The 13,576-nt window shown below is 36.3% G+C and overlaps 2 protein-coding genes across 2 annotated transcripts in view; one reads left to right on the top strand and one right to left on the bottom strand.

Annotated features, from left to right (window-relative positions):
- Positions 1-10,849, bottom strand: part of rpgrip1l (RPGRIP1 like) — a 39,813-nt gene extending 28,964 nt beyond the window's left edge. The window contains exons 1-10 of the mRNA XM_039656702.2: positions 10,716-10,849; positions 10,286-10,378; positions 10,053-10,197; positions 9,649-9,926; positions 7,586-7,691; positions 7,358-7,501; positions 7,152-7,257; positions 1,692-1,838; positions 950-1,023; positions 28-167 (exon numbers count right to left, since the gene is read on the bottom strand). Coding sequence (XP_039512636.2) covers positions 28-167; positions 950-1,023; positions 1,692-1,838; positions 7,152-7,257; positions 7,358-7,501; positions 7,586-7,691; positions 9,649-9,926; positions 10,053-10,197; positions 10,286-10,370 — 1,225 coding nt within the window. The 5' untranslated portion in view covers positions 10,371-10,378; positions 10,716-10,849. The remainder of the gene's footprint in view (positions 1-27; positions 168-949; positions 1,024-1,691; positions 1,839-7,151; positions 7,258-7,357; positions 7,502-7,585; positions 7,692-9,648; positions 9,927-10,052; positions 10,198-10,285; positions 10,379-10,715) is intronic.
- A 317-nt stretch (positions 10,850-11,166) lies between these two features.
- The window catches only part of rbl2 (retinoblastoma-like 2 (p130)), a 47,666-nt gene continuing 45,256 nt past the window's right edge, over positions 11,167-13,576 (top strand). Inside the window, exons 1-2 of the mRNA XM_039656705.2 lie at positions 11,167-11,632; positions 12,295-12,425. Of these exons, the coding sequence (XP_039512639.2) occupies positions 11,495-11,632; positions 12,295-12,425 (269 nt within the window). The 5' untranslated portion in view covers positions 11,167-11,494. The remainder of the gene's footprint in view (positions 11,633-12,294; positions 12,426-13,576) is intronic.

Here is a 13,576-nt window from a genome sequence, read left to right as displayed (position 1 = left end):
AGCGCCTGCAGTCATGTGTGCGGTTACCTCTCTCCGCCTTGATCTTGTCCAGGATCAGGTTTTTATCGGCGAGGTCCGATGTTAAAGCCGTCTCCAGCTGGACGATCTGCAGTTTGAGCTGCTGTTCTCGAATCCTCCATTTCTGCTCCCGACTCACATCAAACGCACTATTGCAAACGGCAAAACCCAATTCAGTGATGTGCAGCTCAGGTCAGAAAGCTCCCGCACAGTGATAGAAATTTGTTTCAATTCTTAAAGGGATAGTTCACCCAAAAATGAGAGTTCAAGAGATTTCCACGACGCATGCGCGAGAACTGAACGTAGAGTAGAAAAAGATTGCAGTTCTCGCGCATGCGTCGTGGAAATCTCTTGAACTCTCATCTCAGGCCCACAAGGAAAAAAAGGAATAGTCGAATGAAGTCGTTATATTTGTTTGTTTTTATAAAGGGAATCTGGATAAAGAGGAGCGTCTTCTCCTTATCGAGCTGTGGGCAGAGCAGCCGTGTCTTTTTGAGGTAAACTAACTAACCATTTTTGTTAAATCACTGCTGAGCATGATGGGAAGAATTTGGTGGGAATAAAAAGCTAAAATAATCTAGTTGTAGTCTTGTAAATAGTGCCACTACAAGATTCAGTGTTTGTAAAATCTTTAGTCTAAGACAAAAAACTGTGAACCCAAGTCTTTAGATGTGAACTGATAATCTTATTAAGTCTTTTCTAAATCTTTTCAAGTCTTTAGGTGTAGAGAAAGCATAAATCAAAAATATCTTCATTTGTGTTCCGAAGACAAACGAAGGTCTTACGGGGTTGGTACAGCATGGGGGTAAGTAATTAATGATATTTTCATTTTTGGGTGAACTATCCCTTTAATGCATAAGCCATTATAACAGTGATACGTTATCAAGCACCACTAGCATCATACAGTACTACTACTCCTTTATCTTTTCACCTTTTCACAAATTTATCACAGTTTTCCTTGAGCAAGTCTCTCTCCTTTTCCAAATCTTGGATTCTCTCTTGTAGCTGAAGAAAGACAAAAAAACAAATCAATTGGTAAACTTTGAAAACATTTTCGATATCTAAATAAATAAATAAATAATATATATATATAAAGAGTTCAGATGCAAAAGCGTCTCAGTGCCATTTGAAATTTTCTTTCAGAATGATAATTGTTATCAAGCTTGTATATTTAAGTTCAGTAATTTCACTTAAATTGCAAAATTAAATATTCAAGCTTGATAAAAATTATCATTCAAGAAGAAAATTTCATATATATATATATATACACTGTACATATAGGTGGAAAAACACAAAATCAAATCCCCGAAATTACACATTTATTATAGAATTCTAAATATTCGACTTATATTGCAGTCATCCTTTATTCACACTACTGTTGTCTGCTGTAATGCTCAACTATAGTGTGTGTGTGTGTGTGTGTGTGTGTGTATACATGTTTTTCTATCCTTAACTGATGGGGACTCGTCTCACTGTGGGGACCTAAATTGTGGTCCCCACGGTTAAACACGCTTATAAATCATACAGAATTATTTCTTTTTTTAAATGTAAAAATTCAGAATGTTTCCTGTGATGGGTAGGGGCAGTGGAGATAAAATATACAGTTTGTACAGTATAAAAACCATTATGTCTATGGAGAGTCCTCACAAAGAAGTGTGTGTGTGTGTGTGCACCTCTTGCACGTGTCTCTGGTCTAGAACTCTGCTCTGCATCTGCGTCTCCAGCTGTAAACTCCTCATCCTCTCCTCCTTCATCTGTCGGCTCACCTCCTCCACCCTCAGCAGCGCTGCTTCATGACTGGCCTTCAGCGTCTTCATGCTCTGCAGAGACACACAGCGCCTGCTACTGACATGAGCACCAGCAGAGGGCACTACCACACGGCACATCCATCAAACATGATCACGGGAAATATTAGCTTTAATGCTTGGATTTTAAATATAACATTGATTTTGGATAATTGATTTAAATTTAGGACATTTTATTTACAATTTTTTTCAGATGACACTTCACTGTGTTAAAAATGTTGAGCTGAGAGAAGTCTCTATGGAAGCTCATTTTCACCCCACAAGCAAAAAAAACCCTAAAATTCATGCTTTAATAAACCTTAATGATGACATAGTCTAAATAATGACATTTACTGACTATGAAATTACATAATTTCTCATAATTATGCATAGTGTGTCATAATTTTGTTACTTTTTATGTCATAATAATAATTTACAATAGCGTGATTAATTTTTAGAAGGGGCAGAAATGAGTCTTTTATACTCACAGAGGATACATTTAATTGTTAAAATATTTTTATTTTATTTTAATATGTTAAATTGTCATTTATTCCTGTGTTTAAAACCTGCATTTTCAGCATCATTACTCTTCAATGTCACGTGATCCTTCAGAAATCACTTTGTACATGATGATTTGCCACTCGAGAATGAATTTTTTTGATGAATATAGTTAAGAGCCTACCAGAGTGGTGGGAAACTCCAGGTCTCTCTTAGACTGGATCCTGGTTACGCATCCCAATAGAATTGCTGATTCAGGTGTTTTATCTGATTGCTTCAGTGATCATTCAGTTATCTTTTGTATATGGAAAATAAGGTTACCTCGTCTACCACCAAAAATAATCAAGGTAAGACAATTTAAAAATATGAATAATGATGCATTTATTCAAGATCTGTTATGTATTAACTGGGACAGGATGGATTTAATTCCTTATGTTGATGATGCCTGGAAATTCTTTCATACTGAGGTATTAAAAGTCATAGATAAACATGCTCCATGGGCTTCAGTTAAAGTGAAGGGTAGACAGCTACCTTGGATTGCTGGTGACTTAATACATCTCTTTAAGCAAAGGGACAAGGCCTGGGAAAGATATCATGTAACAAAAGATCTGGCAGACTGGATTGAATATAAGCGATTAAGAAATGTATGTACTGTTAAAACAAGAAATGCCAAATCTGACTATTATAAAAATTCATTATCAAATGACTTTACAAATCCTAAACATTTTTGGAAAAAACTTAATTGCTTGTTGAATAAATCTAATAAGAATTCCCTTGCAAAACTAAAAATAAATAATACTATTATAAGTGATCCAATTTCTGTAGCTGATGCCTTCAATCATCACTTCTCTTCTGTCTGTAACTTACGTCCACCTGAATTCTGTTACTCCAACCCTGTAAATAGTAATGTAGTAAACAGTTCTTTTTCATTTACTACAATTCATCCCACTGAGGTACAGCAGGCAATCTATGAAATTAAATCTGGAAGTGGTGTTGGTATAGATGGTTTGGAGATAAAGTTCATTAAAATTGCCTCTCGTGTTCTAGCATATCCATTATGTGATCTATTTAATTTATCTATATCTTCTTGCAAAGTTCCAGTTATGTGGAAGTGTGCTAGAGTAACACCCTTATACAAAAGTGGTGATCCTCTTGATCCTAACAATTATAGACCAATCTCAATTATCAGTAATGTAGTAAAAGTATTTGAAAAAATTATATTCAAGAGACTGTTTAAATACATTAATGAGTTTTCTATTTTTTCTCCAAACCAATCAGGTTTTAGGCCCAATTACTCCACCACTACTGCTCTTACAAAATTTGTTAACGATGTTACATCTTCTTTGGACAATAATATGTCCACTGGAGCAATATTTATAGATCTTACCAAAGCATTTGATCTGGTTGATCATTATATTCTCCTTGATAAACTATATAACATTGGTCTCTCTGAACAGTCCATTCTATGGTTTAATTCATATCTTCATTACAGACGTCAGTGTGTAAATCTCAATGGTGCTCTCTCTCTCAGTTTATGATAATGGATAAGGGTGTTCCTCAAGGTTCTTGTTTAGGCCCTCTTTTATTTTCTATTTTCATTAATGACCTCCCACAAATGTGCTCTGATAGTCAAATTCTCTTGTATGCTGATGATACAGTTATTTATTCTTCAAAACGTGATATTATTTCAATCCAATCATCACTGCAACTTGAGTTTAATACTATTCAAAAGTGGTTTTCGAATAATGGACTTATATTGAATAAAAGTAAGTCTTATAGTATGTTATTCTCAACTAGATCTGCTCGACATAACCATGGCAATAACTTAACAATTAAATTCTCAGATGGTACATTAATGGAGAATGTTGAGGAATTGAAATACTTGGGCCTCTGGCTTGACTCCAGCCTCTCCTTTAGGCCTCATATTGATTCTATAGTGAAAAGAGTAAATTATAATTTAAGATTATTATATCGTTCAATTAATTGCTTTACACAATTGATTAGATTAAGAATTGTAACTCAGCTTTTATTTCCTATTATTGATTAAGCTGACTTTGTCTATATGAGTACAACAGAATCACACCTTAAACCCATAAATATTGTTTATAACAGTCTCTGTCGATTTGTGTTGAGATGTCCGTTTCAAACCCATCATTGTCATATGTACCAACAATTGAATCTTTTATCACCAAAGGCTAGACGTCAGCTACACTGGTTTCAATTTGTTTATAAATGTATTTTTTTTAATTATCCTTTTTATTTGAAGCAACATTTAGTTCTATATAGGTCAACTTATGGCCTGAGACACCTTGATCATCTCTTTTTTTCTGTCCCAAATATATCTAAAGAAATTGGAAGACGTTCTTTCAAATTCAAAGCCCCCTCTGATTGGAACAGCTTACCTTGTTCCTTAAGGTCCATCTCTTCCTTTCCACTCTTTAAGTCAGCCCTTTTAACTTACTTGCAATCTTGTGACCAATGTATATGTTTTCCTAGTATATGAGTTGTGTTTTAATTTGCTTTATTTATTTATTTATTTATTTTTTTGTTTGTTTTTTTGTTTTTTCCTTCACTAATGTGAAGAAAAGAGCATGTGTGCGGGGATGTGTACATGTGTATGTAGGTATGTGGTATGTATGTAGGCAGTGCATGCATGCATGCATGTTTGTGTGCATATGTGTATATAGGTATGTATTTTTGTATTTGTATGTATATGTAGGTTATATTTGTTTGTTTTTGTGGTTTCGTCAATTATGGTTTTCTCCTGTAATATAGGCTATCCTAATGTCATAGTATATTGTTTATGTGATATGCTTTGGACAGAGTTGGGACAGTTTGGGGTGTTGGTTGTGTGGAAGAGCTTTAGTATGTCTGTAAGTGTTTGATGTTATCTTGAGGACCCCCTCGAAAATGAGATGTTCCATCTCAAGGGGTTATCCTTCTCCAATAAATGAACATAAAATGAAAAGTAGGGCTGTCAAACAATTCATCGCGATTAATCGCATCCAACATAAAAGTTTGTGTTTACATAATATATGTGGGTGCACTGTGTATAATTATTTTGTATATGTGTATATATATATATATATATATATATATAGAATACACACACATGCATGTATATTTAAGAATTTGTTTTATTTATATATAAAATATTTAGATATAATATAAATTATATCTAAATCTATATACAGTATATACATGAAAATATTTCTGAAATATATACAAGCATGTGTGTGTGTGTGTGTATATATACACTCACCGGCCACTTTATTAGGTACCCCATGCTAGTAACGGGTTGGACCCCCTTTTGCCTTCAGAACTGCCTCAATTCTTCGTGGCATAGATTCAACAAGGTGCTGGAAGCATTCCTCAGGGAGTTTGGTCCATATTGACATGATGGCATCACACAGTTGCCGCAGATTTGTCGGCTGCACATCCATGATGCGAATCTCCCGTTCCACCACATCCCAAAGATGCTCTATTGGATTGAGATCTGGTGACTGTGGAGGCCATTTGAGTACAGCGAACTCATTGTCATGTTCAAGAAACCAGTCTGAGATGATTCCAGCTTTATGACATGGCGCATTATCCTGCTGAAAGTAGCCATCAGAAGTTGGGTACATTGTGGTCATAAAGGGATGGACATGGTCAGCAACAATACTCAGGTAGGCTGTGGCGTTGCAACGATGCTCAATTGGTACCAAGGGGCCCAAAGAGTGCCAAGAAAATATTCCCCACACCATGACACCACCACCACCAGCCTGAACCGTTGATACAAGGCAGGATGGATCCATGCTTTCATGTTGTAGACGCCAAATTCTGACCCTACCATCCGAATGTCGCAGCAGAAATCGAGACTCATCAGACCAGGCAACGTTTTTCCAATCTTCTATTGTCCAATTTCGATGAGCTTGTGCAAATTGTAGCCTCAGTTTCCTGTTCTTAGCTGAAAGGAGTGGCACCCGGTGTGGTCTTCTGCTGCTGTAGCCCATCTGCCTCAAAGTTCGACGTACTGTGCGTTCAGAGATGCTCTTCTGCCCACCTTGGTTGTAACGGGTGGTTATTTGAGTCACTGTTGCCCTTCTATCAGCTCGAACCAGTCTGGCCATTCTCCTATGACCTCTGGCATCAACAAGGCATTTCCGCCCACAGAACTGCCGCTCACTGGATGTTTTTTTCTTTTTCGGACCATTCTCTGTAAACCCTAGAGATGGTTGTGCGTGAAAATCCCAGTAGATTAGCAGTTTCTGAAATACTCAGACCAGCCCTTCTGGCACCAACAATCATGCCACGTTCAAAGTCACTCAAATCACCTTTCTTCCCCATACTGATGCTCGGTTTGAACTGCAGGAGATTGTCTTGACCATGTCTACATGCCTAAATGCACTGAGTTGCCGCCATGTGATTGGCTGCTTAGAAATTAAGTGTTAACGAGCAGTTGGACAGGTGTACCTAATAAAGTGGCCGGTGAGTGTATATATATATATATATATAATTATACACAGTGCACCCACATATATTATGTAAACACGAACTTTTATTTTGGATGCGATTAATCGTTTGAAAGCCCTAATGAAAATCATTTATTTATTGTAGCAATATAAATGTCTTTAGTTTACTGTAAATTTGTCAATTCTTTCATAATTGAAAGCATCCTTGTGGAATAAAAGTATTAATTTCTATGTATATATATATATATTTTTTTTTTTAATCCTACTGACATGCTAAAACGCAGTGTGTGTCAGAATATATTAAGGCACAAAGACTGAGGGAACATACTCCGTAATTATAATATAACAGATACTGTATATTATCAGCCAATCACAGGTCCCTGACGGTCCCTCGTACCTCCTGCTGCTGAAGGAATCTGCTCTCCAGCACTGTGAGGGCGTTTCCTTTCTCAGATAACAGCTTCTGCAGTTTGATCATCTCGACATTATCTTTTATAGTTGACCTGTAAAACACGATTTACAATTCAAACTCCATGCGTTCATATTAATATCCTCTCGTGAGATATGAGATAAAGAGTAGTGTTCGTGAAGAGAGAACAGCACCTCTGTCCACCAGCCTGATGCTCTCTCATCTGCAGGAGTGCCTCCTCCACCTCTCTCTCTCTCCTCTTCAGCTGATCTCTCAGCGCCTCCGCTGATCTCTCCATCTCCTCCAGCTGAGCCTGCTGCATCTCAGTCACACTCTCCCTGCGAGCACGGAAAACAGCGGGTGTGTGTGACTCTCCTTTCGTTCGCGTGTGTGGGTCTGTCAACAGACTGTGCTTCACTCACAGGTTGCGGATCTCAGCGCGGGCCTCATCCAGAAGACTGTGTCCGTAGCGGGGCAACAGACCCTGGGGGGGTTTCACACTCAGTTCCCCTTCAACATGCCTGATGCCTTTGAATAAAACATGTTATATATGATTAAAAAATATAAAACACCCATATTTTGTAGCATACTTTAAATATAAGGCATTTATAATTTTCTCCAGTAGCTCTGTTTCTACACATCTTAGGATACACTCAAAGGATCCTTTAAGAATAACTGTAGAATTTATCAAAAAAAATGGTCCCCCTCAACCAAACGATTATTGAATTAGAATAGAAAAGGATATAACATATTACAGAAAAATAGGCTATAGTAGAATTAAAATAGAACACAGGAGCACACATATAATGGAACAAAATACAACCGAATACAGGAGATTGGGATATGCATAGCTGAAAGAGTAAATTACAAAATAGAACATTTTATAAAATCGACTGCAGAATACAGCAGAAAAAATTTATAGAATAGAACAGACAAGAATGAAAGAACAAATAGAATTGAATTGAACAGAACAGAACAGACAAGAACAGAATGAATAGAATATAACAGAATAAAATAAATAGAATAGATAAAACAGAATACAACAGAACAAATAGAATTTAAATAGAATTTAAAAATAATTTAAATAGAACCGAATAGAATAGAATAGAATAGGGAAGTAAAGTACATATCACAATCTGCCATCTATGGGTAGATAGAGAGATGAAAATAGAACACAGAATAGAACATATTGGAGAACAAAATAGAATATAGATTAGAAAATGGATTGCATAACAGAACAAAACTTAAATATAGAATATGTAACAGATTGGAAAAAATGTAATAATAGAAGATAGATATAAAATAGAATACCTAATAGAATAGAGTAGAGTTTAATACAGTGTAGAATAGAATGGGATACAAAATATGGCAGAAATAGACTATTTATAATTGCTATAATAGAACCAAATAGGACTGAATAGAACAAAATAATATGTTTCAAAATAGAACATCATATAATACTGCTGAAAAGAACAGAACAAATAAATATCAAGAGATGATCATAGAATAGAATATAACTAAATACAACTGAATAGAGGAGATTGAGATATGCATAACTGAAAGAGTAAATTACAAAACAGAACATAATATAAAATCGACTGCAGAATAGAGCAGAACAAATATATAGAATAGAATAGAACATAACACAGAACAGAAATAGAACAGAATAGAAGAGAGAACAAATAGAATTTAATTGAATTGAACGGAACAGAATAGAACAGAATAGACCAGAATGAATAGAATACATCGCAATCTGCCATCTATGGGTAGATAGAGAGATGAAAATAGGACAGAATTGTACATATTGGAGAACAAAATAGAATACAGATTAGAAAATGGATTGCATAACAGAACAAAACAAATATAGAATATGTAACAGATTGGGAAAAAAATGTAACAATAGAAAATAGATATAAAATAGAATACCTAATAGAATAGAGTAGAGTTTAACACAGTGTAGAATAGAATGGGATACATAATATGGCCGAAATAGACTATTCATAATTGCTATAAATGCATAACTTAAAAGAGTAAATTACAAAACAGAACATAATATAAAATCGACTGCAGAATAGAGCAGAACAAATATAAAGAATAGAATAGAACAGAACAGAATAGAATAGGACATAACGAATAGAATAGAACGAATTGAATAGAACAGAATAGAACATAATAAAACAGAACAGAACAAATAGAATTTAATTTAATTGAACAGAACAGAATATACAAGAACAGAATGAATAGAACAGAACAGAATGGAATAAATAGAACAGAATAGAAAAGAATAGACAGAACAGAATAGAATAGACAGAACAGAATATAACAGAATGAATAGAATTTAATTGAACGGAACAGAATAGAATATAACAGAACAGAATAGACCAGAAAGAACGGAATAGACCAGAATAGAATAGAATATAATAGAACAGAATAGAATAGAATAGAATAGAATAGAATAGAATAGAATAGAATAGAATAGAATAACCTGCTCTGGGAGTGTGTGGTCGTGCTGGGCTCAGGGGTCTGCGCAGGCCAGAGTTGATGCGAGGCTGGATGTGGCTGTAGGGAGTGTGTCGGCGGGTTTGGACCTGCAGCTGCTGTTTGGTGGCCAGCAGACGCCGTCTCAGCCCTTCGTTCTGTTTCTCCAGATCCTGAACCTTCTCCTGCATCTCCTCCATCATCTCCTCCATCTCAACATCTCGCCCGCCCGCGCTCTCACTCTGCTTACGATCCTTCACCAGACGGATCAACTTCGTGGCCATCCTGAAACACCGCAGACATTTCCAAATGTATGATATCGTTCTTCTTATGTTGTATCCAATCCATTTTTCCAACGAATAAAACTAAGCCCATTAAAATGCATATTTCGAATTGAATGATTCAGCGAACCTGCGGATCTTGTCTTCTTGTTTGCATGTGTGTTGTTTGAGAGTGAGGTTTTCATCCTGCAGCCGCAAAAACTTGTCCTCCAGCTCTTCCCTGCTGAACTTGGACACGTTCTGCCTCTCTCTGACATTCTGGGACAGTACAGACTCTAAAAACAAGCAGGACGCTTTCATTTAATTGCCATTCACTGCAATGAATGTTTAACAGTTATAATAATACTTTTGTTTTAATATGACCTGGTAATGTAGCTGCGCCATGTGTGCTGACAGTGATGTCTTTCACAGGAATATCACCAGCTGTTTCATCAGCACGGGAAAACATCGTTCAGTCTGAAATCAAAGCAAATATACAAAAATTGCAAATATGAATTACAGTAAATTAAAACTGGACGTGGGCTACAGAGGAATATGATGGTATCACCATGCTTATTTAGGACACGGTGTTAAATATGACCACATATAAATATTGTAATGACATTTCCATCAGATATTGGTATATTTGATACTTCACTGCATTGCAATCTGTATGTTTTCTAACAGTACTTTTTGAAACGGCTAAGTCACAGAAAACACATAGCTAATGTTACGATAGACGAACTTATAGACACACGGCGTACTTCAACGCTTCATAAAATACTAATATTTTAACCAAGAAATATCATCTCACCGATTCAAAAGCATCACACACAAACCACAGCGACAGTTGCTAACAAACAACTCCTCCACTTCCGCTTTAAAGGAATCCCCTTCCGCAACTGCCTTTATGGGAAATGGTGTTTGTTTTTACGGCGTGACGTTTTCGCGTGCCTATAATAAACTGCGCTCAAAAACAGCTGTTGAATTTCTATTTAAATATTGCTGGGGGGGGGGGGGGGGGGGTTATTAAAAAAGTAACAATTAGTTCGCTGCACGTCAATATGTGTGTCACAGAATGTATGAATGTCAGAGCAAATCTTCCTCTGGATAGCAAAATATTATAGTATTATAAAAACTTAACACGGCAAAGGTCTAATTTACTTGTTGAACTGTATTAAGATGTCATCTAAAACCTTAAATACAGGCTGACATACTCGTAAAACAGTATTTTATGACTGTGTATATAAGTCAGAAAGTGGGCGGGACCTCCACTTCCGTGTGACGGGCTCTACGTGCAGAATCGGAATACGCTCGTGTAGTTACGTCAAAAACTATGCGTAACTCTTCGTTTCTCGTGTGTCGGCACGCACTCAGCGTAACTCAAATACAGCAGAGCGAGCTGTCAGTCAAAGGACATTTAAATGGCTACACTCTGCAGAACTGTACAGTCGCTCGCGCTGTCATGAAATAACTTAATTCTTATTTTCACTCCTGTTCTTTTCACAGCGGTTTGTTTTCCTACGTTTCTTTTATTGCAAAAAAAGATTCAAATAACTCGTATATACATCTACGCACGAAAAGCCACCAAAAATGAGCGATGAGGAAGATACATTGGTGAAAACTAGACATGCATTTGAAGATCTGTGTCGAGCACTGAATATGGATGAGGAGTCGAGTAACAGGGCATGGAGGAGTTATGAAAATATCAGCAAAAATTACACTCTGGAGGTAAAGTGAACACCTTATACGCAGGCCCACTACTGCACGCATTTAGATCCGTAAATATGCACGCATTCAATAGTATTCATGTGAATTGACATGTTAACCTGTTATTCTTATGTTTAATGTATGAAGTGTGTGCTTTAAACTTGTCAAAGAGTGTTTGTCAATATGTGTGAGTGTGTATGAGTGCAGAATGCGCGTGAGGGGGTGAGATCTGTGACATCATCGGCTTTATCTGAATGAACACGCTTCAACACTGAGTGTGTGTAGGAGACAGTGAGGACAAGTTGTGCTTGTTGAAAGGCTGATAAATATCAATGAATCTCCACCACTAATGTCCCAGTGTCACCTTATTGTGCTTGAGAAAAACATTTCAACATTGCTTCGGTGCCATGCAGTATGGGTTGAATCAAATGTCATATAATGTCTTATTTCTGTCATATACCATGGTCTATTCTAGGCACCCCAGAATACAATGGTATTTTCATGATACATATCCAACAGGAAAGGTTGTTTAAAAAATAACCTCCTTGCAACATTCCTAAAACCAAACGGGAACTAAATACTAACATTTGGGGGCCGTTCTGTGTTTATTGAATAGCTGTTTTGCTTGAGTGGCAAAATATACAGTGTGTTGAACTCACTGAATTGTTGTCTGTGTGTCTCAGGGCAGTGACCTGCACTGGTTGGCGTGTGCGCTATATGTGGCCTGCAGGTCTTCAGTGCCCACTATAGGGAAAGGCACAGCCGAGGGCAACTACGTATCGCTGACCAGGATCCTGCGCTCCTCACAGCAGAGGTCTGTATCATCCTGACTTATTCTGACATTACAGATGAAGCAAAAGACATACAAAAGCCACAGCACACACACACACTCACATGTTGTGATGTTCCCAGGACAACCTAAAGATCAGCTGGGGATTTAGAGAGCAGGAGCTAGAATGAGCTTCAAGCTTCTTCTAGTTTATAAGCCAAAGAGACTAGATTACAGTTGTGTAATCATTTAAAATGATCACAGTAACTAAAAATAATTTTAATTTAAGGTATTTTATATGATCTTGATAACATATGCAGTATAATAATAATAATAATAATACATTTTATTTATTTGGCGCCTTTCTGGACACCCGAGGTCGCCTAGTATGAGTAAATCTAGCTATAACTCAAAATCGTATTTCATTCCATAATTAGCTAAAATTGATGAATAAAATATATTTAGCTTACTGTAAATATAACGAAGCCATTATTTATGACATTATTTTCCAAATTCACATTACTGTTAGGAAAGATATAGTATAGTTTAGTACAGTACAGTGCAGTGTTGTAATAGTACAGTTCAGTATACAGTGTGGTATAAAACCAAAACTAATCTTGTGTTACCTTAAATTATATAATACGTTTATCTCTGTAAAGCTGCTTTGAAACAATCTACATTGACTTGACTAGTGTAGTACCATATAGTACAGTGCAGTACAGTCTGGTATAGTATAGTGCAGTAAAGTGTAGTCTAGTATAGTACAGTACCATACAGTCTAGTGTGGTAAAGTATAATGCCAGTATAGCACAGGACAATATAGTATAGTACAGTACAGCACAGTACGATATAGCAAAGTATATAGTATAGTATAATACAGATAATACAGTACTGTATACTGCAGTGCATCATAGTATAGTACAGCAGAGTATAAGACAGTACAGTGTAGTATAATACATTATAGTACAGTACATCACAGTACAGTGTAGTATAGTATAATACAGTACATCAGAGTATAGTATAGCAGAGTATAGTACAGTATAGTGTAGTATAATACAGTACAGTGTAGTACAGTATAGAATAGTGTAGTGTAGTATATTGTAGTGTCGTGTAGTATAGTATAATGTAGTATAGTGTAGTATAATGTAGTATAGTGTAGTGTAAAATAGTATAATGTAGTATTATTTTTTCTCAGG

Source organism: Pimephales promelas, chromosome 25 (assembly GCF_988280905.1).
Source record: "Pimephales promelas chromosome 25, fPimPro1.hap1.1, whole genome shotgun sequence".
NCBI lineage: Eukaryota > Metazoa > Chordata > Actinopteri > Cypriniformes > Leuciscidae > Pimephales > Pimephales promelas.
The sequence above is the reverse complement of the archived record's forward strand: the minus strand, read 5'-3'. Positions and strand labels throughout refer to the sequence as shown.